Consider the following 24,308-nt stretch of genomic DNA (forward strand, 5'->3'; position numbering starts at 1 on the left):
CACAGAGGACCCAGCCCCTGAGTGTGGATTCAGGGACTAGTAGTAGGTGTTTGAATATATATTGTACATTTTTTATATATCTTAAGTATATTCATAGATTCATAGAGTCATAGATGTTGGGGTCAAAAGAGACCTCAATAGATCATCGAGTCTGACCCCCTGCATAGGCAGGAAAGAGTGCCAGGTCTAGATGACCCCAGCTAGATGCATATCCAACCTCCTCTTGAAGACCCCCAGGGTAGGGGAGAGCACCACCTCCCTTGGGAGCCCATTCCAGACCTTGGCCACTCGAACTGTGAAGAAGTTCTTCCTAATGTCCAGTCTAAATCTGCTCTCTGCTAGCTTGTGGCCATTATTTCTTGTAACCCCCAGGGGCGCCCTGGTGAATAAAACCTCACCAATTCCCTTCTGTGCCCCTGTGATGAACTTATAAGCAGCCACAAGGTCGCCTCTCAACCTTCTCTTGTGGAGGCTGAAAAGGTCCAGGTTCTCTAGTCTCTCCTCGTAGGGCTTGGCTAGCAAGCCCTTAACCATATGACTGGCCCTTCTCTGGACCCTCTCCAGGTTATCCACATCCTTCTTGAAGTGCGGTGCCCAGAATTGCACGCGGTAGTCCAACTGCGGTCTGACCAGTGCCCGATAGAGGGGAAGTATCACCTCTTTGGATCTATTCATCATGCATCTGCTGATGCATGATAAAGTGCCATTAGCTTTTCTGATGACTTCGTCACACTGCCGACTCATGTTCATCTTGGAGTTCACTAGGATTCCAAGATCCCTTTCCACTTCCGTGCCACCCAGCAGGTCATTTCCTAGGCAGTAGGTGTGCTGGACATTTGTTCTCCCTAGGTGCAGCGCTTTGCACTTCTCCTTGTTGAATTGCATTCTGTTGTTTTCCGCTCACATGTCCAACCTGTCCAGGTCTGCTTGTAGTTGTTCCCTGCCCTCTGCCATGTCCACTTCTCCCCACAGTTTTGTGTCATCCGCAAACTTGGACAGAGTACACTTCACTCCCTCGTCCAAGTTGCTGATGAAGATATTGAAGAGTGTTGGTCCAAGGACCAAGCCCTGCAGGACACCACTGCCCACAACCTTCCAGGTCAATACCGACCCATCCACCACGACTCTCTGGGTGCGACCCTCTAGCTAATTTGCCACCCACCGGCCTGTGTAGTCATCCAAGTCACAACCTCTTAACTTGTTCACCAACATGGGGTGGGATACCGTATCAAAGGCCTTCCTGAAGTCTAAGTATATGACATCCTCCCCTCCTCCTGTGTCCAGGCGTTTCGTAACCTGGTCATAAAAAGAGACTAGATTAGTCAGGCATGATCTGCCTGCTACGAACCCATGCTGGTTTCCCCTCAGCATAATTTGTCCTGCTGGGCTCTCGCAAATGTGAGCCTTGATAATGTTTTCTAAGACTTCAAATATGTATATATAAGTTAATATTATATCTTTTATCTTATTAAACTGTACATAGTTAAGGTTCCTCAAGTGTCCCTTTTTTTCCTCTATAGTGAGAGAAGGGGAGCCGCGCACAGCCAGGAAGCTTTGCCTCCCACAGTGCACTGGCACCCAGTACCATCCCTTCATTTGAAGAAGGGGTACCCACACAAGTACCACCCAGGTTACACTCATCCTGGAATACAGGAAAAGGTGCTGGAAGCTGCACTCCAGTGCTTAGCCTCTATCTAACAGTGTACAACCCGGTGATCTGAAACCAGCTGGAAATGTGCTTGTGAATGTGTTGAAAGAATTGTATAATCTAACTCTTGGCACGCAGGAGGACCTAGGGGCAGAAACAGTTAGAGAAGAAATGTTGTAAGAAATGTTGCAGGTGAAGAACAAAAAGGAAAAAGTCAATACATTTCCTCCTGCCTCAATCTCAATATATAATCACTTTTCAGGGACACACAGGTTGAGTTTCCCATAGCAATGAAAAGAAAATCAATGAATAGTGGACATGAGAGCCACTTGGGAATAAGCCCACCAAAAAGCAGAGCGGCTCTGTTTGATAGCAGCAGGGTCATATCTCACTTCCGCATCAAAGCATTGCCCCACTGCTTATTCTCAATGTAACACTCAGCTTTCAGTGTGAATGGGGATGCTCATGAGAGGTACACAGGCTGTGGATCCCAGAGCAATGGAAAGGATACAAGAAGGCAACTTGGGCATGAGCAATTCAAAATGGAGAGCTGTTCCCATTGATAGCGCAGGTTCGTGTTTCACTTCCCCATTGCCCTGTGTCTCTATGATGAGCACTGCTGTGACTATCCCATGCTTGGCAGTAATAGTCAGCCTCATCCTGGGCTTGGACTCCAGTGATGGTCAATGTGGCCATGTTCCCAGATTTGGAGCCAGAGATTCGGTCAGGGATGCTGGAGAGTCTGTTGCTAGTGCCGTATATAATCAGCACAGGGGCACTGCCAAGGTCCTGTTGCAACCACTGCACATTCCTGTTACCGATATTTCTTCCTATGCAGGGGAGTTTAGCAGTATGTCTTTTAGAGATGGACACTGAAAGTGGCTATGTCATCATGTTCACGTACTGGGCAAGGGAACCTGAAAGGGAAGAAGAGGACTTGTTGATACAAGGACTCAGCTGTGACGACATTAATCCCTGTTACCACAATCTGCAGCCAGCCAAGTAAAAACTGTAGCACCAGAGCAACACATGATCAGCACAAGGAGGAGTGGTACACAGGCCATGGGGGGTATCCAGACCAGCTCAACATCACTAGGAAAATGGTTTCTGGCTGCAGCCCCCTGCATCTCTTTAACATGCCAGGACTGAGAAGGCCCCCTTCATGCAGATTTTCTCCCTGGCAATTGCTAAGAAAACTAACACAGGAACACACACTGGCACAATTACTCCCAGTCTCTTCCGGAGTAAAAATGAGGGAAAATTCACTGTTATTAATGTAACCCGGGTGGTACTCAGATAGGTACCCCCTTTCCAAATGAAGGGATGTTAGCAGGTGCTGGTACACTGTGGGAGGTGTGGCTGCCTAGCTGTGCACAGCTCCCCTACTCTGCCTACAGAGCAGAGAGCCAGGACACTCATAGTCTTGATTATGAACAGTTTTAATATTATATAATAGTTTACAACTTCTAATCAATTTTTATACACATATACATCTATATTTACAGTTCTAGATTTACTCAAACACACGCTAACTAACAACAACATGTCTCTCAGTGATGAGTTGGTGACTAAATATTCACCAAAGGGGATTATGTCAAACACAGCACATTTACATAAAATACTCTATATGCATAATACCAATGCAAGGCAGTTTGCTCTTCTATTCAAGTACAATAATAAGGCTCAGGGTTTATAACAATGATTCCAAAAGCATAGAGGAAGAGAAAAACAGAATACAACACTGGCACAACAGTGGTGCCCAATGAAGAAATGATAGCCTGGCGGGGAACCCCGTCACCCTATAGAGCACCCTTGACTCCGCTTAGGCTACTCAGCTGGCAGGGCCCTAAACCAGGGATTTCCCCTTGGCAAACCAGAGCCCTGATCTCCTATCTTTGCCCCAAGGCAAATTACCCCCTTTCCGTCAGAGGCTTCCACTCCATTGCCCACAGCGGGGTGGGCCCCTCTTCCCTGTGGGAACCCCTTGCCCGGGGGGCACTCACGACTCCATGTGGCTTGATGGGGCTTCTCTCGTCTCCAAGGGGAAGTGGCATCTCCTCCTTCTGTAAGGAGGCCCCAGCTGCTTCATGCAGCTCTCCCAGCCTGTCAGGCAGCTCTATGGCCCTGTGCACCGTCCTGTGCAGCAACGGCCCTGTGTCCTGCCTTGCGCAGGGTTGGAGACCTGCGCTGCGGTGTGCAGCTGCTGTGGCCCATTCAGCACTATGGCCTTGTGCCCTGTCTCATGCAGAGTTAGAGACCCACGCTGCCTTGTGCAGTGCTCCTGGACCCTCTGTGCAATGACTTGTGCACCGTCAACCCTGCCCCATGAAGTGACTACATATAAAAGGAAACTTGATAATTTTCCAAGGAAGCAAATTTACCACCTTGGACCAACCTGAAAGCAGAAACCCTGGCTCCTGCCCATTGTTCCAGTTCAATCTGCATGGTCACAGAGCTCAAAGTGGCTCAACACAAGAGAATTTCCTGCCCAGGAGAGCATCCATCACATCGTCCTTCTGTGAAATAGGAAATATCATAACCAGAAGACAACATCATTCAACATCCTGCTTGACACCAGAAAACATGGAGGTAAATAGACTGTTCTAACTTTTATCTGAGCCTAATTTGCACAAAATGGACTATTCCAACCAAAAGACCTAACACCTTCAGCTCTCCTGTGAAATATGAATTTTCATTTCCACTTAGAAGAAATGTTACAAACTTGGCTTTCTCATATGCCTGAGGAAGCGTGAGTGTGCCTGAAAGCTTCCAAATAAATAATTTTTGCAAATATCTAGCCGATCTAATGAAAGAGACCACCTCTTCCATGAATTGTGATATAAAATACTAATGTATTTTACCACCTTCTCTATCATCAGGGCTGCTTTTTTGAAGGGACAGACCTGTTCTCTCCACAGGCCTGGTGGGGGAGTAGGGAGGAGCAAGGAAAGGTGTGCTACACCAGGCTGAAATGGAGCAGAGAAAGCAGCCAGAGCGAATTACCCCTGTCCTGGCACCGCCTCAGAAACTCAAGTCTGGTGGAAATCTGTGGCGCCTCTTGGAAAAGCTGGGCCTGTTACTGGCTTCCAAGGGGAGTCTTGAGGGACCCGGGGTCCCAGACAAAACCAGAGTGAGCCTGAGGGACTTGACCCAGCTTCACTTGGAGATGCGGGGAGTTCATGTCACACTGAGCCTCAAAATACTACCTGAAAGGGCCTGGTGCCTCGAGGTTAGGACCAAAGAAAACTCTCATGAGGCCTTGCAACAGCACCAGGTACTATGCATAGGATGGAAGTCTTTGAGGCTTTTCTGCTGCATCATCATAAACAGTGCTGCTCTGAAGACAGTACAGCCCCTTTGCCTCCATTAATAAAGGAATAGGGCCCATTCACCCATGAACAATGTTTCTATTGCCTTACAATAGCTCCCCAAGCACTTACCCTCCTCCCAGCATCACTTCCAGCATTAAAGCAAGGATTAATGTTACATTATCCCAAATTCAATCTGTGCCTGAACCCCTGAGCTGGACTGGAAATGCAACACCTCAGGATAAAAAGGTCATTCAAACAGCACCAGGCATGTGGGACCAGGTCAGCAGGTTCATACCTAAGTCTTCCATTTGCACAGCGCACCGGACACATCTACCATGAGGGAACAGGGTGGGCGTGGAAGCCAGAGCGCAAATGAGAGTGTAATGCCTTAAAATACTTGGTGGTGTTGGCCACAGGCCCACAGTTCTCTGCCCTACTAAAAGATGTGAAGCTCTGCACAGATGCCTCAAGAGAAGGCATCGGGGCTGTTACAGCACTATGGAATTGAGTGGTTGCCCATGCCATAAGCATCAAGGGCCATGACAGGCACAGACAAGATTTATGCATATATTGAGACACACATGCTTGGCTTGGGCCATGAATGTGCAAGACTGCACAGCTCACTGTGTGGTTGTAGGCACACAGCAGGGATGGATCACATGCTGCTGAAATATAAAGAAAGGGTTTCTTGCCTGAATTGCATGCCAGGCTATAGCTTCCTTACTATTTCTTCCATCCTAGAAGAGAGCACATACCAACAGCAGGTGCTTCCTCAGCCTGATGAAGGGTTTTTCAACCTGAAAGCTTACTATGATGTAGTTCTCCAACTATTCAGTTGGTCTACTAAAAGATATCAGATTGACCCAAAGAAACTTGTCTGCCTGGTGTGTGATTCCACAGCTCCGTACCTTCCCTACACTGTGTCCCATGCCTCGCAGCTGGCGTCCCAGACAGCTCAGCTGAGCTCACCTGGAGCCTCACAACTCCACTGCAACCACCAAGCCTCTCAGAGATCTTAGGGGTCTGGGCTTTCCCCAGCCAGCACTGTGCGTGCGTGTGGTGGCTGGAGGTTTTAAGGCTCCTCCTACCTGCCTTTCACCAGGGAGGTTCTCAGTCCTGGCATTTCCTGGGAGCTGCCACACCAATGGCATTCCCACTAGGCCTCTCAACCCTGGCAAGGTGCAGTTTTAGGTCATGCACAGGACCTGGGGCCTCCTCATTCCCCATAGCCCCAGTCCATACCTCCAAGTGTGTCCTGGCATGGGAGCTCAGCGGGGACATGATCTTCCCCTCCTGGTTGGTGATGCAGTGAGTGCCACCTCCAGCTCTGAGAGTGGGGCATTAAATGGTTTTTAAAAAATGAAAAAAGGAAATGGAAATAGGTGTGGACAAAGTGAGGAGGGTGGCACTCCCTCCATCTGCATGTCGAGCTTGGGGAACCCCAGCAGCGGGAGGTTCATCTTGAGGCACACCAGCTGCTCCATCAAACCAGGATCCAAAGAGGTGCAGCGGGGTGTCACAACATCCCCAGCAATGCTGAACACCCTCTTGCTTGAAACACTGGTCGATGGACAGGACGGGTGTTCCCAGGCAACTGTGGCCAGATCCAGCCACATCTGGCTGTGGCTTGTCCAGTAGGCCAAAGGGTCACACAGCAGTTGCTCTATGTCCTCAGTGAGATAGGCAGCCACCAAGGCCTGAGTGCTACCTGCTTGATGGTGGGGTCTGATGCCTCTGGACCCCACCATAGAAGCCATGCCCTTGGCCCACATTGGCAGCGCCTGTGGTGGAAGAGTAGATTGGCTGGTTGGTGGCATGCTGGCATGGGATAGTGGATCCCGCTCTTCCATGTCCCCCCACCTCCATGCTTCTGCCTCCCTGAGTCTCTTCACCAGCACCTCCATCCACTGATTCAGGCTTTGGATGCTGCATACACTCCCCTTCATCCTTGTGTCACACATGGCAGTAAGCACATGGATCATACCGGACTGTAAGGGATCCAGCCATCTCCTGATGCCCTCCTTCAGCCACCTCACCAGTGCCTGTACGTCTGGTGACAGTGGCCTGCCCCAGCCAGGAACATTGATCCCCTGGAAGCTTTCTGTTTGGCTCTGAAGTTCCCTCACTATGGGGATCACCTGGCTAAGGAGGGCATCAGCAGTGCTGAGGGTCTCAGTGGTCTTGAGGAAGGGTCTGAGGACCAGCAAGATCTGGGAGATGGTATCCCACTCAGCTCTGTTAAGGGGACTGCTGATCCCAATCTCCCCAAGAAAGGCCATCTCATGGATGTCCTCCTGTTGCTCCACCAGCCTCTCAGGTATCAGGTATGTGGAGTTCCACTGAGTCTCTACATCCTGCATGGTTTTGTGCTGTGGGATGTTCAGCTCTGCCTGTTTGTCCAGCAGCATCTTGCCCCCCTTGATGCTGTGGTGGAAGTAGCCTGCCACCTTCCTGCATTTGGAAATAAGCTTGCTGGTGGTGCTGGTGCTGTCACCGGCAGCCCTGCCCCCCTCCAAGGCATCCCTGACAATGAGGTAGAGCTTGTGTGCCACACAGCAGATGCCAACAAAGTTGGCATCATGGACCACCTTGACCATATTGGCCCCGTTGTCAGTGACCATGAACCCACAGGTGAGCTCGCCCTGCCCAGCAAGCCACCCCTACACCAAGCAGTTCATGGTCCCCATGATCTCTGTTGCTGCGTGGGACTCATCCATCACCTCGGCTTGAAGGCGAACCCACCGATGGCCTGACTGGTTGCACCAGTGCCCTGTGAGGGAGAGGTATGCATGATCTCCATCCCAGCTGCTCTAGATGTCTAAGGTAAAGTATAAAGCCACCTGCAGACCTGCCTTGCACAGCTCCTCTTTCAAGTACTCCCTGCATGCCTCATACAGGGGGGGCACCACCAAACTGCTAAAGGTGGTGCATGTGGGCACTTTGTATAATGGGGCCACGAGCACCATATGCTGTCTGAACCCTGGCCACTCAACAAAGGAGAAGGCCTGGCCATCCACAGCAAGCATCTCCCCAGTGCTCTGGGTGAACTTGCTTGCCTTGGGAAGGCACCCCCCTGTGTGCCCACCTTTCCCCGACTGTTCCAGGGTGGCCTGCCTCTGCTTCGGGGGACCACGGCTTTCAAGCGAGAGGGGGACTTCTTTTTGGGCATGCTCCCACCGGTGCCAGGCTGAGAAGGAGCAGGGGCAAAGGGGTGGATGCATCAGCATGCCTGTGATGCTCGTGTGTTTTGTTCCCTTGCCCCAGCCGGTTTGGGCTCGGCAGTGCAGGCAGATAGCGTACATAGTATCATCTGCCAGCTCAAAATGATCCCAGACCACACTACCCGCTTGCTTCTGGGGTGCAGGAGGGGATCCTGAATTATCTCCATCCTCAGCAGGCAGAGGCACAACAGCAGGAGGAGCTGAGCCAGCTGCACCCAAAGCCTCCTCCACAGTCCCTTCCGGGGAAGGGGACCTGGCTCCAGGGGAACTCTGGAGCGTGTGGAGCACAAACTCTGCTTCCCCGTCCTGCCCCAGAATTTCTTGTGCTATCAAGCTGAGGTCCTGTACTTCAAGATTGAGCTCCTCTAAGACAGGGAGTGGGAGGCTCATGCTGGGACCTGCAGTTGGGGTGGAGGAGACTGCTGCTGGTGCTGCTTGTTGTCATGCTGCTGGTGCTGGGGTTTATTTTTACTGGTGTCGAGCTGGTGTCGAGGGGGTGCAGCTTCAGGCACTGCTGTGGCCTCCTTGCTCCCAGTGCGAGCAGAAGCCTTGTGGCTGGTTGAAAAGAGGCTGCATCTCAGCTTGGGCAGCAGGGAACTGACACCTCTCCCTCTGCCTCCTCTCGCTCCCCTCCCAGACTTGGCAGCACCGGCCTTTCCAGCACGCTTCATGTTTTCCTGTGCTGGAAAAGGTGTCTGGTTGTGTGTAATGTGTGTATATGTAGGTGTCTGTGTGTGCAATCTATCTAATCTATGCTGTGGTTTCCTGAACAGTGCCCAGCAATCACACCATCAGGCAAAACACAGATTTCTTTTTCTTCAGGTAAAAAAAAAATAATAATTTCAAAGGAATGGATATAGGGAAAAAAAGAAATTATATAGGGATAACAATACTAGTATTGAAGTTAGGCTACTATAGCTAAGCTGTGAGTGTAAGCTGTATCCTGTCCAATCATTTGCAAGTAGAAGACACTCCCTAGCTAGACAGTAGCAGCTAGGAAGCAGTCAGAGTCAGTGCCTTTCAGATGCTGCTTCCTGGCTCATTTCCAAATGCAGGAAGGTGGCAGACTGGAACATTAAGGGACCAGAATAGCCCCTGAAGCCGGTGGAGGGTTGGAGCTGTAGGTAACGGCTGGGCCCTATCAGCATCAGCAGGCAGGCTATGTGCAGCATGGACCCAAGCCCCGAACCGCAGCTGACAGCTCAGGCATCCGACCCCCAGCAGGGAGGCTGGGAACGCAGCACACAGGCAGTGTGCAGCCCGGGACCACAGGTGGTGGCTTCACTGGCGTGCAGGGTGGCACACAGGGAATCCCAGGCCGGGAACCCACAGGTGGCAGCCCCCCTCCAGTGTGCAGGGAAGTCCCAGCGGGAAAAACCCCAGCCTTGCCTTGGAGTACAGACCACACGGGGGAGTCCTGCAGTGACTAGAGACTACTTGCAGACAACAGCCCAGGCCTGGCTAGCCCAGTGGCAGAGGTTTTGTCCACCACAACGGAAGGCAGAATTTGATCCTTGGCTAAAGCATTTCACAGGTGAGCCGAGGTGAATGAGGGAATCCTTTTTGGGGAGGCGGGTTCCTCATCATTCACCCCCACCTCCCCCACACACACACCTCCGGGGTGCCTGCATCTCAGATGTTGTCATCCCAACATCTCAGATTTTGTTAACCTGCATCCTATAGTTTGTTAACCTATCTCTTGTCAATTGAATGAGTACATCTAACTATTACTGAGTGCCCTGGTACCCCCTGGGTACTGAAGTATACCCTATAACCTCCTGGTATCTGTGGTATGTCCCAAACTCTGTCCCCCTTATTAAAGAGTATGTGGTTAGGTTCCCACTGGTGTTCTGTCTCTGCTCTATAGCGAAATTAGGGCTTACATACCTCCCACAGCACTTCTACACCCGCTCTGATCCCTTCAGTTGGAGAGGGGGTATGTCCCAGAGTACCACCTGGGTTACACATACAAGACCTTTTTGGGAGCCTTTCAGGCAAAAGCTGGCTTCAAACAATGGAAATATCTAACCAAGCAGTAGGTGGGAGCAGTAAGGAGGGATTCCTATCAGCATTTAGAAAACCACTGCGGAAGCTGTTACTGTGCCTTGCATAGACGCCCCAAGCACTTTCCCTTTCTCCCAGTGCCAGGCTTGCCCATAAAAAAGAAAAGGAAGAAAGAACAGCATTGCCCACTGCTTGTTTTCCATATAATTCAGAGTTTTCAGCAATGTGCAGATTGATCCTGAGTGGTTCACAGGCCGTGGTTCCCATAAAGATGGAAAGGAAAACAATGAAAAGTATGAACAAAGATCATTTCAGAATGAATCAACTGAAAAGTAGAATTGATCCCTTGGAGAGCAGCAGGTTTGTGTCTCACTTCCCCATTGCCCAGTGTCACCGTGTCGAGCATTGCTGTCACTATCCCATGCCTGGCAGTAATAGTCAGCCTCGTCCTGGGCTTGGATGTCAGTGATGGTCAATGTGGCCGTGCTCTCTGATTTGGAGCCAGAGAACCGGTCAGCGATGCCAGAGGGTCTTTTGCTATTTTCGTATATAATCTGGACAGGGACACTGCCAGGCTTCTGTTGAAACCACTGCACACCATGGCTAGCAACATTTCTTCCTGTGCAGGTGAGTTTGGCAGTTTCCCCTGAAGAGATGGACACTGAAGGTGGCTGAGTCATCACGTACTGGGCAAGACAACCTGGAACAGAAAGACAAAATACGTGGTTAGAAAGACTCATTCTTGGTTAAGACCCCATGAGCAACATCTGCTGGCAGACAGAAGGGTGTAAAAAAAACCTGTAGCACCTGAGAAGTATAGGACTGGCATGAGAAAGAGCGGGGCCCAGGCCATGGTGGGAAATGCAAGCAGCTCGGCTTTCTGAGAATAAGAGTCCTCTGGCCAGAACCCTCCGCACCCCTCTTAAAGCCCCAAACCTAAGAGTAACCCCTTCATGCAAATCAGCTTCCTGCTGACTAGCTGCTGAAAACACCTCTCCTGTTTCTCTGACAAAGGCACTGAGCCAGGAATCAAATTTCAGTCTAATCCTGCCCTTTCTACTATGGGGGAACCATGGGCTAACTGCAGTGGTTTTAAGGCAGTCAGGCTGTTGCCCAGAGTGGCAGTGTGGACAGTCAGGCTCTTGTAGTATAAACTCATGTATTTAATTAATAGCCAGAAGTCCAACAGCCTGGTGAACCACTGCAGTACGCAGAGCCAAGGCATGACCAAAAAGATTGTTAACCCATTATTAGGTCGGCACTGGCACTGCACGGTGGGACCTAGATTTTTCTAGGAACCATGTGCTACCCCTCCCAGAGGAGTTTAGGTGAATAACTATTGGACTTCAACCTCTCTTACAAAGCATAAGCCCCATCCCCGCTGTTCAGCCGGTATCAGCAAGGAGGAAGATGAATCAGGGCATTACCAGGAAAGTACCATCATGAATGAACTGAATTAATCATTGACAAGTTGTGTTGAGAGTGCATGTTTCATAGGGGTCTTGTTCTCATCCATGTCTGGATCACAGGACCACACTCCCTTCATCCCCGTTTGCTAAGACAGAAGCCTGGAAATGGGTTGAGGTCGAGATGATGGACTGATGGTAAACACGCAAGGAGAGAAGGGAACTGGGACTCCAGGGCCTACTGCTCTAGATGAAGCCTTGCCCGTGTATTCAAGGAGTGCACTGGGCACCAGCAGACAAAGCCAGGATTTCTCAGCTGTGGCACAGAAGTGCTGCATGGTCAGGTCTAAGTAACTTTGTGCCACAATTATTTCATCTACTGAATGAAAACAGCTGGTTATCTGCTGCAACTGTTCAACTAACCAAGGTCTGTTGTCACCACTGCCAGTGCCGTATACGATGAGTAGGTGAGGACTGCTAGGATTCTGTGGATACCCGTGAGGCCGACGCCATGGCGGGAATTCAGACCAGCTTGGTTTCCACTGACAAACGGGTCCTTGGATGGGACTCCATGAGTTGCTCTTACAGTCTCAGATCTGAGAGCAGCCCCTTCATGCGAATCTGTCCCCTGCTTACTGCCTGCCTAAGGTACCACACTCACAGGACCAATTAATGGAGTAGTGGATATAGCGTAATCCACATCTGACTGCGTGTACTTCCCTTCGGCTCATGACCCACTCTCCTCATCCCTGATCACCCGCACAGACAAGGGAATGGGGAGACCCTGGGACATGGACAGACTGTATATGGCAATGGGGTGCTGGGGCTCCAACACACACTGTTTTATGTTGCCTGGCCTCTATACTGTAGGAGCGCCCTGAGAGGTAGTGGACACAGGTCTAATTCCCAACTCTGCCATAAATGTGCTGTGTGACCATGATTAGATACAAATCTCTGTAAGCCTCAGCACCTTCACATATGAAAAGAGGATCTGATCTTGGGCCTTTCTATTACCCTGCCAGCGCAGTATCTGAGCACCTTCCCCAACCGGCTGAGGGAGTATCAATGTCCCAAGTAGGCTTCGGGTATTTCCGCCTTGTGGAAGTTAAAATTCTGCTTGAGTAAATTTGAGGTTTTGAAAGGATTTAATCCATCTACTCTTCTCAGTATTTCTGTTTTGATAGACTTGTTTGGGGAGGTTTGGGGATATGCATGTGGGGGAAGCATCTCATACCCATGTTTGCTGGGTTGGTGTTTGCTCAGGACAAGGGCCTGTCATTGCTCTGTGGGTCACCTCTCTCATGGAAAATCCCGTCCACTCCATTCCAGGGCTGTTGGGGAATATACTTAATTTGGGCTTGTAAAGAGCTGCAGCTCCTTGGAAGGAAAATGTCACCCAGTGCAGATCATTAGGACACTGTGGAGGACTTACCGTAGGGTTCATGTCTGAAGTTGCAGACTAAGGAGATTTTGCATTACATGTGGAAAGCCGGTGTGTGGGGAACACACTGCCTTGCTGGGCAGGATCCATCGGTTACCATCCTCACACATCCTGGGTAAAGACCTCTGCCTAGTGGTTACATTTAAAATACCAGTGAATTCCCCCTTGTCTATCATCCGTTCTGAATGGAGAGCCCTGTCCTTTTGTAGATGAACAGAAAGAAAAGCTGCACCTCACCAGACGGCAAAGGAACCGAGATACAAATTACAGAGACTCTCCCCTTTCCCGGCGCTGAATGATCTGCTCTGGCCTGACTGAAACCTGTGACATCTCAGGACGAAGCTGGGTCTGCCAAGTGGTCTGAGTGGAAACAGCACCGGAGTCCCTGGAATCCAGACATAGTGGAGGTAAGCCTGAGAGATCAGCCCCAGATTCACCCGGAGATATGGGGAGTTCATATCACACTGGCCCAAGAGTAGGACTACAATGCCACCAGGGTCAAAGCCCAAACAATACTTCCCCATGACCCCTTGCAGTGACACAAAATCCCGTGTGCGGGAGGGAAGTGTTTGCGGACTCTGCTAAGCTCTGAAGTCAGTGCAGCTCCTTCGCCTCCATTAATAAATGATTTGGGTCCCTTGGCCCCTACCAAGTGTCACTGTGCCTGCAGTAGCTGCCCCAAACCCTTGCCCCTCTTTCCAGTGTCAGCATCACGTAGTAAAACAACGACTCTTGTTTAACTACCTCAAAAGTAACATGTGCCTAGACCTGTTGGGCACGACCTGCTCTGCCTTCACCTAATGATGCAAGAGCTACTGGACATAATGCTGCAGCATCAAGTCCATTGGGAGTAAAAACAAGTGATGTTGCCAGGTACTAAAGGAGCCAGAAACACCAAGTAGCAGTGCTGCACCCCCATGGACAAAACAGGGTTTTTTTCTTCCCAATGCCACGACAATGAAGGACCGTCCTCTTTCCAGGCTGGTTGGTCCCCAGGTGTGCACAACTCACAGGCTCTGGCTACCATGTGCTCTTTTCGTTAATGAAGGGAATCAAGGAAACACAACAGGTGTGACTGTGTAAGGAGCAGCTCCCTGAATGAGAGCAATCCATACAGTATACACAACACAGTCCAGGATCCCTGCTGGGAGAGCTGGAGACGTTAGTATGCAGTATTACCCCAGTGCAGTTTAGATGAATAGTGTTGTCCTGAGGACTCAGGCCCTGAAAGCATCTGAGTCAGTGCCTGCCAAGTAAGAGATGAGGACTGGATTACCAAGACTCATCAATCCCTCTGACTACTACCCCATGCTGCTCATCTATGTGGCACCAATGATACTGCCAGGAGAGAGCCTGAGTACCTCAAAAGTGACTACCAGGCTCTGGGTGCAAGTGTGAAGGAGAAAGAGACTCAGGTCATGTTCTCATCGATCCTTCCAGTCAAGGGGAAGGGCCTGCACAGGAGTGGACATATCCTACAGATCAATGCATGGTTGCGTAGATGGTTGCCAGCAGGACTTTGGCTTCTTTGACCATGGGATGTTGTTCCAAGAAGAAGGATTGCTGGGAAGAGATGGGATACACCTGACAAAGAAGTCTATGACTCAATAAGTCTATGCACCAACAAGAGGTAAAGCGCTGCTCAACCTGGTACTGGAAAAGGGGGATGATCTAGTCAGCAACCTAAGAACTGAAGGGAAGCTGGGAGACAGCGACCACAACTGATCACTTTTACTATCCACCACAAAGCTGGCAAGTCAGTCAGCAATGCAGAAGTCCTTGGCTTTAGGAAAGCTGACTTTGAGAAGCTCAGGAGGCTTGTTGTCAAAGCCCTAAGGGACCGTGACTTGACAAGGAGGGGAGTTCAGGATGAATGGTTGCTCCTCAAGGGAGTGATCCTGAAAGCACCAGGGATGTCCATCCCATCTGAGAGGAAAGGTAGCAAAAGGGCATAGGAACCTGCTTGGCTCTGCAGGGAACTCATGTACCTCCTGCATCTAAAAAGAAAGGCTTATAAAGGATGAAAGACTGGAATCACCACAAAGGAAGAGTATTCTGCACTGGTCTGTGCCTGTAGGGAGCAAACCAGGAAAGCCAAGGCTGCAACTGAACTCTACCTGGCTACGTGTATCAAGGACAATAAAAAGTCCTTTTTCAGATATGTGGGTAGTCAGAAGAAAAACAAGGGTAACATTGGACCTCTACTAAACCAATGGGACAACTGACAACTGACACCCAGGAAAAAGCCAACCTCCTTAATGGGTATTTTTCATCAGTTTTTCACCAGTTCAAAGGGAACTCCCTGCTTAACACAATGAGGAACAGTCAGGGTGAGGGTGACTTTATACCCTCCATCAGTGTAAACCATGTCAAGAAACACCTTGAGAGGCTGGACACCTTCAAGTCAACTGGTCCTGACTGTTTGCAGTGACAGTACTTAAGGAGCTGGCAGGCATTATAACCCAGCCGCTGGCAAGGATCTTCATGAACTCATGGCGCACAAGTGAAGTACCTGAAGATTGGAAGAAGGCCAATGTGGTGCCTATCTTCAAGAAACGGAGGAAAGTAGATCAGGGAACTACAGGCCAAACAGCTTGACCTCAAACCCTGGAGAGATTTTGGAAAAAATTATCAAAGATATTATTCTTGACAAACTGGCTGATGGCAACATCCTGAGAAACAGCCAGCACGGGTTTGTTGCGGGTAGGTCTTGCCTGACCAATCTCATCTCCTTCTATGACCAGGTGACATATCACCTGGACAAGGGAGAAGAGATTGGTGTCATATATCTGGACTTTAAAAAAGCCTTTGATTTGGTGCCCCATGATCCCCTGATGCAAAAATTGGCCAATTTTGGCCTCAGCTACATCACAGTCCGGGCCTGGGGAACTGGCTCTGAGGTTGGACCCAGAGAGTGGTAATCGACAGAAGTGAATCATCATGGTGCTTTGTGACCAGTGGTGTCCCCAAGGCTCTGTCCTTGGACTTGTACAAATTAACATATTGATTAACAATGTGGACATTGGTGTCAGAATCGGACTGGCCAAGTTCGCCGATGACACCAAATTTTGGGGTAGAGCGTCCACACCCAAGGATCGGCTGGTGGTCCAGGCTGACCTTGACAGGCTTAGAAAGTGGGCAGATAAAAACCTGATGATACTCAATATGGAAAAATACAAGGTACTCCACATCGGGGAAATAATGCACATCACGCTTATAGGCTTAGCAGTGCTATGCTCACTAGCACTATGGCTGAAAGGGACTTGGGGGTCATGATTGACCACAAAATGAACATGAGCTACCAATGCGATGTCACAGCTGGTAAAGTGAACAAAACTCTGGCTTGCATTCATAGATGCTTCTCAAGCAAATCTCTGGATGTCATCCTCCCACTGTACACAGCCTTAGTGAGGCTACAGCTGGAGTACTGCATCCAATTCTGGGCTCCACTATTCAAGAAGGATGTGAAAAAGCTGGAGAGAGTCCAGAGGAGAGCCACGCGCATGATTAGAGGGCAAGAGAACCAGCCTTATGATGAGAGACTGAGAGCCATGGGATTCTTCAGCCTGGAAAAGCGTAGGTTCAGGGGGGACCTGGTGGCCACCTATAAGTATATGAGGGGTGTGCATCAGGATCTGGGGGAACATCTGTTCACCAGAGCGTCCCATGGGATGACAACATCCAATAGTCACAAACTCCTCCAAGACCATTTTAGGCTGGACACAAGGAAAAACTTCTTTACTGTCTGAGCCCTTGAGGCCTGGAATAGACTCCCTCCAGAGGTGGTGCAAGCACCTACTCTGGACTCATTTAAGAAACATTTGGAGACCTACCTTGGTGGAATCCTTTGACCCCAGCTGACTTCCTGCCCGTGGGGCAGGGGGCTGGACTCGATGATCTTCCAAGGTCCCTTCCAGCCCTAATGTCTGTGAAATCTATGAAAACTCCTGAGGTCCTTTCCAACCCAAATTTTCTATGATTCTATGCAGAAGATGACTTAAGTACTGAAATACAGTGGTGGCTAGTGCCTTAGAAATAACCCCCGGAGCTCAGAAAACCATCTAGTCTCCTGCTTATAGGGCAGATGAGCAAACAACATGCTCCAAAATGGCCTATAGAGGTGACCATGGCACTGGCAGGAAGTATGCATGAAACCAGGTATATTTAGATACTGGCAACCGGCACTGGGGTTCCACTTCTGCACTCTGCTTAGATTAATTTAAATCCCAGAGGCTGGGATACAAGCAGCTGAGACACGCGTTCATTACCCCGCAGATGTTGCCCCGATGCCTCTACTGACCTTGACTGAGACCCCACTTGCTACTGAACTATCTAAAACAAATGTGGATCTAAACCACCTTTTCAAAGATGTTGAGAGCATAAAACATGTTACCTTTCTGGGGCTGGCACAGGACACGAGCTCTACTGTGTGGCTGCCTGAGAATTTTACCTTTAGGAGCAGATTCTGTAGAGACTTCTCTATCTGGGCCTGAGGACAGGAGAATTAGGGAGGTCTTATTTTGAAAGTGCAGGCTTGGGATTCAGACAAGAGCTTTCTGAGGCTTTCTGGCAAGAGATGACTTCATGCAGTGGAGATATCTGACCAAGCAGTAGGTGGAGGTGTAGCAAAACCCCCAGTTTTTCTTTTTCAAAACCCACAGTTTTTCTCTTTTTTTCTTTTTAAAATGCATTCCCTGGAGTGACTGGATGAGTGAAACACAAAGATAGCAGGACCCCCTTTTAAAGCACCCCACCATCAAAACCAATACCTGGACCAACGACCCAGTCTTTGGAACCACCGTCAGCAATCAAGAAACAAAAGATGAGGCAACCCAGCATTGTGCCAAGGCTGCACATGCTCAGTATGAACACCTAGAGCCCTCTGGAACAGGACTGACATTGCTTGGACCTCCCCATGGGAGATCATAGGTAGTCTGCCCCATAAAAAGGGGTAGTGAAGACTGACTCCTTGGGACGCCATCTTCACCTGGACCAGACCTGCTCCATGTCACACTGTCTATCAACCCAGAGGCCCTGCCGGTGACCCCCCTGTGGACAACACCTGCTGAAGAAAGTCCCCAGCTGGCCATTGAGGACCCCCTCCCAGCCTGGATAGGTAGCTATCACCTCCACCCTCTCTTCAATCAAGGACTTGGACTCTGTTTCACTTCCCTATCTAGACTCCTACCCTTCCACTGAGTCTTTCTCCTGCTGCCATTGTGTGTGTGTGGGAGTGCTTGTGTGAGTGTGTGTGGGAACCAAGCTGTACTGTACAGTGTTCATTTGATAAAACTGTTTTTTGGACCCCTGAGTTGGGTTTTGCTTTACTACAGTTCGGCCCTGCTCCAATCTCTGCTCCTCACCCCTCTAACTACTGTCTCATTTCTCCCTCTCCTGCTTCTGGCTCACCGCCACCTCCAACACCTGTCCCCTGGTCCTGTGGCTCCAGCTGTCCTGAGCTCCTCTCTGCTTGCAAACTGCTGTTTCTTTGCTATTGTCCCATCTCAGCTGCCTTTTCCCCTGATCTCTGCCACTTGCTCTGTAGTTACCAAGCACCCTAAGCATTGGCACCATAGGCACCAACACACACACACTGTCACCTTAGTCAGTGTTTAACGTGTGTATGTATATGTGTATGTATGTGTGTATTGCATGATTTCATGTCATTATCATTAGAGCATGTATGTGCTTGAACTGGTGATAAGTATGCCTGTGCCTAGGCTGGTAATTTTGGATGTGTATGTGCCTGAGTTGGTAGTGTGTGTGCATGCGTGCCTGATGGGGGTGTATGAACCTAGAGGGCACACCATGCCCTCCTGTCTAACAGCACAATATTGAGATCCTGAGCGTTGACCTGACCCCACAGGGCAACACAGGCAGCAAGGAGAGATTCCCTTCAGCATATAAACAACCCCTTAGAAAGCATTACTGTGTCCTGCATTGGTGCCCTAATATCTTTCCCCTCCTCTCAACATTAAAACTGGCAGTAAAAGAGAAACAAAAGAGAACAACATTCCCCACTGCTCATTCTCCATATACTATTGAGCTTTTAGTGATGTGGGGAGTGATCCTGAGGGGTCTGCGAGCTATGGTTCCCATAAAGATAGAAAGGAAAACAATGATAAGTATGAACAAAGGCCATTTTGGAATGAATCAGCTGAGAAATAGAGCTGATCCCTCGGAGAGCAGCAGGTTTGTGGTTCACTTCCCCATTGCTCAGTGTCACCGTGTTGAGCACTGCTGTCACTATCCCAAGCCTCACAGTAATAGTCAGCCTCATCCTGGGCTTGGACTCCAGTGATGGTCAATGTGGCCGTGCTCCCCGATTTGGAGCCAGAGAATCGGTTAGAAATGCCAGAGGGTCTGTTGCTGTTACTATATATAATCAGCACAGGGGCACTGCCAGGTTTCTGTTGAAACCAGTACACATTACTGCTACCTACATTTCTTCCTGTGCAGGTGAGTTTGGCAGGTTCCCCTGGAGAGACGGACACAGAAGGTGGCTGAGTCATCACATGCTGGGCAAGTGAACCTGGAACAGGAAGAAAAAATGCATGCATAGAAAGACTTATTATTGGTTAGAAGCCCATTACCATCATCTGCTGGCAGCCAGGTAGGGGCAAGGGGATAAAACCTCTGTAGCACCTGAAACATATAGGACTGGCATGAGAAGGATCATGGCCCAGGCCATGGTGGGAAACCCAAGCAGCTCGGCTTCCTGAGGGAAAGTCTCTTGTAGCTAGGATCATGCACATCTCTCTTAAAGCATGAGAGACAAGAGTAACCCCTTCATGCAAATCTGCTTCCTGCCGACTGGCTGCTCAAGACACCGCTTCTGCCCTTCTGACAAAAGCACTAATGCAGGCAGGAGACTGGTCCTATTCTTCCTGCTCTACTATGATGTAACAGTAGGTTAACTGCAGTGGTGATAACAAAGGCAGACTGTTATGCAAAGAGTGTCAGTGTGAGGACAATCAGATCCTTGCTGTGTAAAATTGTTTATTTAATAAAGCCTATTTAATACCCAGAAGCCAGAGAGTCTGCTGAATCACTGCAGTACGCAGAGCCCAGGCATGCTCAAAAAGATCATCCCTCATTATTGGATCAGCGCCAGCACTGCCCTGTGGGACCTGGATCTTCCTAAGAACAGTGCACTCCCCCCTCGCAGAGCCGGCTCTTCCTTTCTGGCAGGTGTCTCCCATTCAATGGTATGGAGCAGCAGAGGCTAACCCCTGCAAGGGTCACTGGTTATATGCACATGGATGATGCTTGAAGCAGGAAAGGTGCTGGGTTTGCTCTGCTGGATGGAGACCTGTAAGTGAGAGGACACTCACCTGCTGGAGTCAAGGCTTGAAATGCACAGGAAGGGCAAGTGCAGGGAAACCTTCATTAGACACCATTCTGGGCAGGTCCTTTTACAGAGTCCAGGTTCAGGGCATCACCACTAAGGTACCAGCCATGGAGATGAAATAATTCATCTGATCATTGAATAGTTGTTTGGAGCATACATGTTTCATAGGGGTCATGATTTCATAGATTCATAGATGCTAAGATCGGAAGGGACCTCAATAGAACATCGAGTCCAACCCCCTGCACAGGCAGGAAAGGGTGCTGGGTTCAGATGACCCCAGCTAGATGCTTATCTAACCTCCTCTTGAAGACCCCCAGGGTAGGGGAGAGCACCACCTCCCTTGGGAGCCCGTTCCAGACCTTGGCCACTCGAACTGTGAAGAAGTTCTTCCTAATGTCTAGTCTAAATCTGCTCTCTGCTAGCTTGTGGCCATTATTTCTTGTAACCCCCGGGGGCACCTTGATGAATAAAACCTCACCAATTCCTTTCTGTGCCCCCATGATGAACTTATAGGCAGCCACAAGGTCGCCTCTCAACCTTCTCTTGCGAAGGCTGAAGAGGTCCAGGTGCCTCAGTCTCTCCTCATAGGGCTTGGCTTGCAAGCCCTTAACCATATGAGTAGCCCTTCTCTGGACCCTCTCCAGGTTATCCGCATCCCTCTTGAAGTGCGGTGCCCAGAATTGCACGCAGTACTCCAACTGCAGTCTGAACAGCGCCCGATAGAGGGGAAGTATCACCTCCTTGGATCTGTCCGTCATGCATCTGCTGATGCACAATAAAGTGCCTTTAGCTTTTCTGATGGCTTTGTCACACTGCCTACTCATGTTCATCTTGGAGTCCACTAGGACTCCAAGGTTCCTTTCCGCTTCCGTTCCACCCAGCAGGTCATTCCCTAGGCTGTAGGTGTGCTGGACATTTTTCCTCCCTAGGTGCAGCACTTTGCATTTCTCCTTGTTGAACTGCATTTTGTTGTTTTCTGCCCACTTGTCCAACCTATCCAGCTCTGCTTGTAGGTGTTCCCTGCCCTCCAGCGTGTCCACTTCTCCCCACAGTTTTGTGTCATCTGCAAACTTGGACAGAGTACACTTCACTCCCTCGTCCAAGTCGCTAATGAAGATATTGAAGAGTGTCAGTCCAAGGACCGAGCAATGCGGGACCCCACTGCCCACACCCTTCCAGGTCGATACCAACCCATCCACTACAACTCCCTGGGTACGACACTCTAGACAATTCGCCACCCAACGGACTATGTAGTCATCCAAGTCACAGCCTCTTAACTTGTTCACCAGTATGGGGTGGGATACCGTATCGAAGGCCTTCCTGAAGTATAAGTATATGACATCAACCCCTAATCCTGCGTCCAGGCGTTTTGTAACCTGGTCATCAAAAGAGACTAGATTAGTCAGGCATGATCTACCTGCTACGAACCTGTGCTGGTTTCCCCTCAGCATAATTTGTCCTGCCAGGCTCTCGCAAATGTGAGCCTTGATAATTTTTTCAAAGACTTTGCCTAGGATGGAGGTGAGACTGACTGGCATATAGTTGCCTGGGTCCTCCTTCCTCCCCTTCTTGAAAATGGGGACCACATTGGCCCTTTTCTAGTCCTCCGGGACCTGGGATGTGCGCCACGATTGTTCAAATATTACCGCCAGTGGCTGTGCAATGACATCAGCCAGTGCCTTCAGTACCCTCAGATGGAGCTCATCTGGGCCTGCCGAGTTAAAGGCATCCAGTTCTTCCAAGTGACTCTGCATCATCTCAGGGTCTACGCTTGGTAGTCTGGTGCCTTGCTGCTGCCTCTCTACAACCCCAGTGAGAGACTTGTCGTGCCCCTCGCTTAGGAACACTGAAGCAAAGAACTCGTTGAGGAGTTCAGTCTTGTCCCCCCTGTCCGTCACCAATTGCTTCTGCCCATTTAGTAGGGGTCCTATTCCTCCCTGGGCCTTCCTTTTACTCCCTATATATCTAAAAAACAATTTCTTGTTATCCTTTACTTGGGATGCCATCCTCAGCTCCATGGTAGCTTCAGCCCGTCTAACTGCCTCCCTACAAGTGCGAGCAGAGGAGGTATACTCCTCTTTGGTGATCTCTCCCCGTTTCCACTTTTTATGTGCCCCCCTTTTGGCCCTCAGGCTGCCCTGGATTTCTCTGGTCAGCCAAGGAAGCTTCCTGGCCCCTTTCCCTCTTTTTCCTCGCATCGGGATCATCTCCCTTTGTGCCTGAAGGATTATTTCCTTAAGGTACAGCCACCCTTCCTGGGCTCCCATCACTTCAAAACTCCTACACTGCAGTGTGTCCTTGACTAATCGCCTGAGTTCATTGAAATCAGCTTTCCTAAAGTCTAGCACTTTCACCCTACTAGTTACCTTACCCACTCGACGTCTTATGGTGAATTCTATTGTTAGGTGATCACTGTCCCCCAGGCGACCACCAATCTGTAGGTCCCCTACCATATCATCCCCCATTGCCAATACCAGGTCCAGTAAGGCATTTCCCCTAGTGGGACTGTGTACCTCCTGTGCCAGGTGGAGGTCCTGTACGCAGGATAGGAACGTGAGTGAATGGTGGGACTTTGCTGTCTGTCTCCCAGCAGATGTCTGGATAGTTTAGGTCCCCCATGATTACCACCTCCTTAGTTTTTATGGTCTCCGAGAGCTGCCTCAGGAGCCCCAAATCTAGTTCTTCCCCTTGGTGTGGGGGTCTGTAGCAGACCCCTACCACCAAATCCCTTTCTCCTTGCCCACCATGTAACCTAACCTACAATCCTTCTACTTTCTCCTCCTTCGATTCCGTCTTGATAAGGGTCGAAGTATATTGCTCATTGACATAGAGCGCAACCCCTCCCCCTTTCTTCCCCACCCTGTCCTTTCTGTACCGCTTATAACCCTCAATATGTACCACCCAGTCGTGGGAAGATTCCCACCAGGTTTCCGTTAGCCCTACTAAGTCATAGGTTTTTTCTGCAAGCAGGAGTGCTAGTTCATCCTGCTTGTTCCCCATGCTCCTAGCATTAGTATATAGGCACTTGAGCCCTGTGACTGGTGCCTTTTTTGCTCCCGCTCTGATTCCCAAAGTGCCCCTTATTGCTTACCTGCTTATTGCTTACCTGTGCTGTAGTGCTGGCCGCCCCATGGATTGCAGGTTTCCGATGGTCTCCTTCTTCAGGCTGGGCTGTCCTTGTGGGTGCCACATGGTTTGGTGGTCCACGGCTTCCCCCGCCCTCATCTTCCCCTCCCCCCGACGAGCCTAGTTTCAAGCCCGCTGGAGGAGATCCGCCAACCTAGAAGAGAACACACGCTTACCTTTGGGGGACAGGTGAAGCCCATTCTAATTGAGCACGTCCCTCGTCGTGATGTGTGGGTCATTGTTAAGGAAGCCGAAACCTGCCTCAAGACACCATTGCTGAAGCTGCCAGTTGGTCTTTCTAATGCAGTTCTCATGTCGTCTTCTACGTCTGCTCACTGGTAGGACAGAAGAGACTACCACCTGTGCACCCATCTCCCTCAGCACGCCACCCAGAGCATGGTAATTCGTCATCAGGTGATTGGGGCTTCTCCTGGCCGCATCATTAATACCCACATGGACTAGGACCATGGGGTAGTAATCGGTGGGCTTAATCCTGGCCTGGATTATTCCCATCATGTCCCGAATCTTTGCTCTGGGTAGGCAGCAGACCTCTCGTGTTGAGGGGTCCTGGTGACAAATGGGTCCTTCTGTAACTCTCAGGATGGAGTCGCCTATGACGATCACTCAACGCCTCCTCCTCTGGGCCACTTGGATCTCTTGACCTGTCCGGAGTGTGGAGAATGTGGCGTTGCTTCCAGCCCAAGGGTTTCCTCCTCTTCTTCCATCTCCTGCAGGGTCGCCAGGTCCTCGTACCTGTTCTCCAGTCGGAGTGGAGGAACTGGTACCAGTTTGCTGCAAGC

General features: G+C 50.0%; 1 protein-coding gene across 1 annotated transcript; it reads right to left on the reverse strand.

Annotated features, from left to right (window-relative positions):
- Window positions 1-2,530: 2,530 nt before the first annotated feature.
- Window positions 2,531-11,061, reverse strand: LOC106738128 (immunoglobulin lambda variable 3-1). The gene is made up of 3 exons (XM_019490219.2): window positions 10,992-11,061; window positions 10,558-10,884; window positions 2,531-2,565 (listed from the first exon to the last, which is right to left on the reverse strand). The coding sequence occupies exons 1-3, from the start codon at window positions 11,035-11,037 to the stop codon at window positions 2,531-2,533; spliced, it is 408 nt and encodes a 135-aa protein (XP_019345764.2). The 5' UTR covers window positions 11,038-11,061.
- Between the last annotated feature and the right edge of the window lie 13,247 nt (window positions 11,062-24,308).

This window comes from Alligator mississippiensis, chromosome 10, assembly GCF_030867095.1.
Source record: "Alligator mississippiensis isolate rAllMis1 chromosome 10, rAllMis1, whole genome shotgun sequence".
In the NCBI taxonomy this organism is placed as follows: domain Eukaryota; kingdom Metazoa; phylum Chordata; order Crocodylia; family Alligatoridae; genus Alligator; species Alligator mississippiensis.

What these genes read in the sequence shown, in the direction of transcription:
- LOC106738128 (XM_019490219.2), bottom strand. Translation starts at nt 11,037, where the DNA reads ATGGCCTGGGCCCCGCTCTTTCTCATGCCAGTCCTATACTTCTCAG. An exon ending in GCCAGTCCTATACTTCTCAG is followed by an intron (nt 10,885 to 10,991) that starts GTGCTACAGGTT and finishes TTTCTGTTCCAG; the next exon opens with GTTGTCTTGCCCAGTACGTG. An exon ending in TGACACTGGGCAATGGGGAA is followed by an intron (nt 2,566 to 10,557) that starts GTGAGACACAAA and finishes CTTCCCTTTCAG; the next exon opens with GTTCCCTTGCCCAGTACGTG.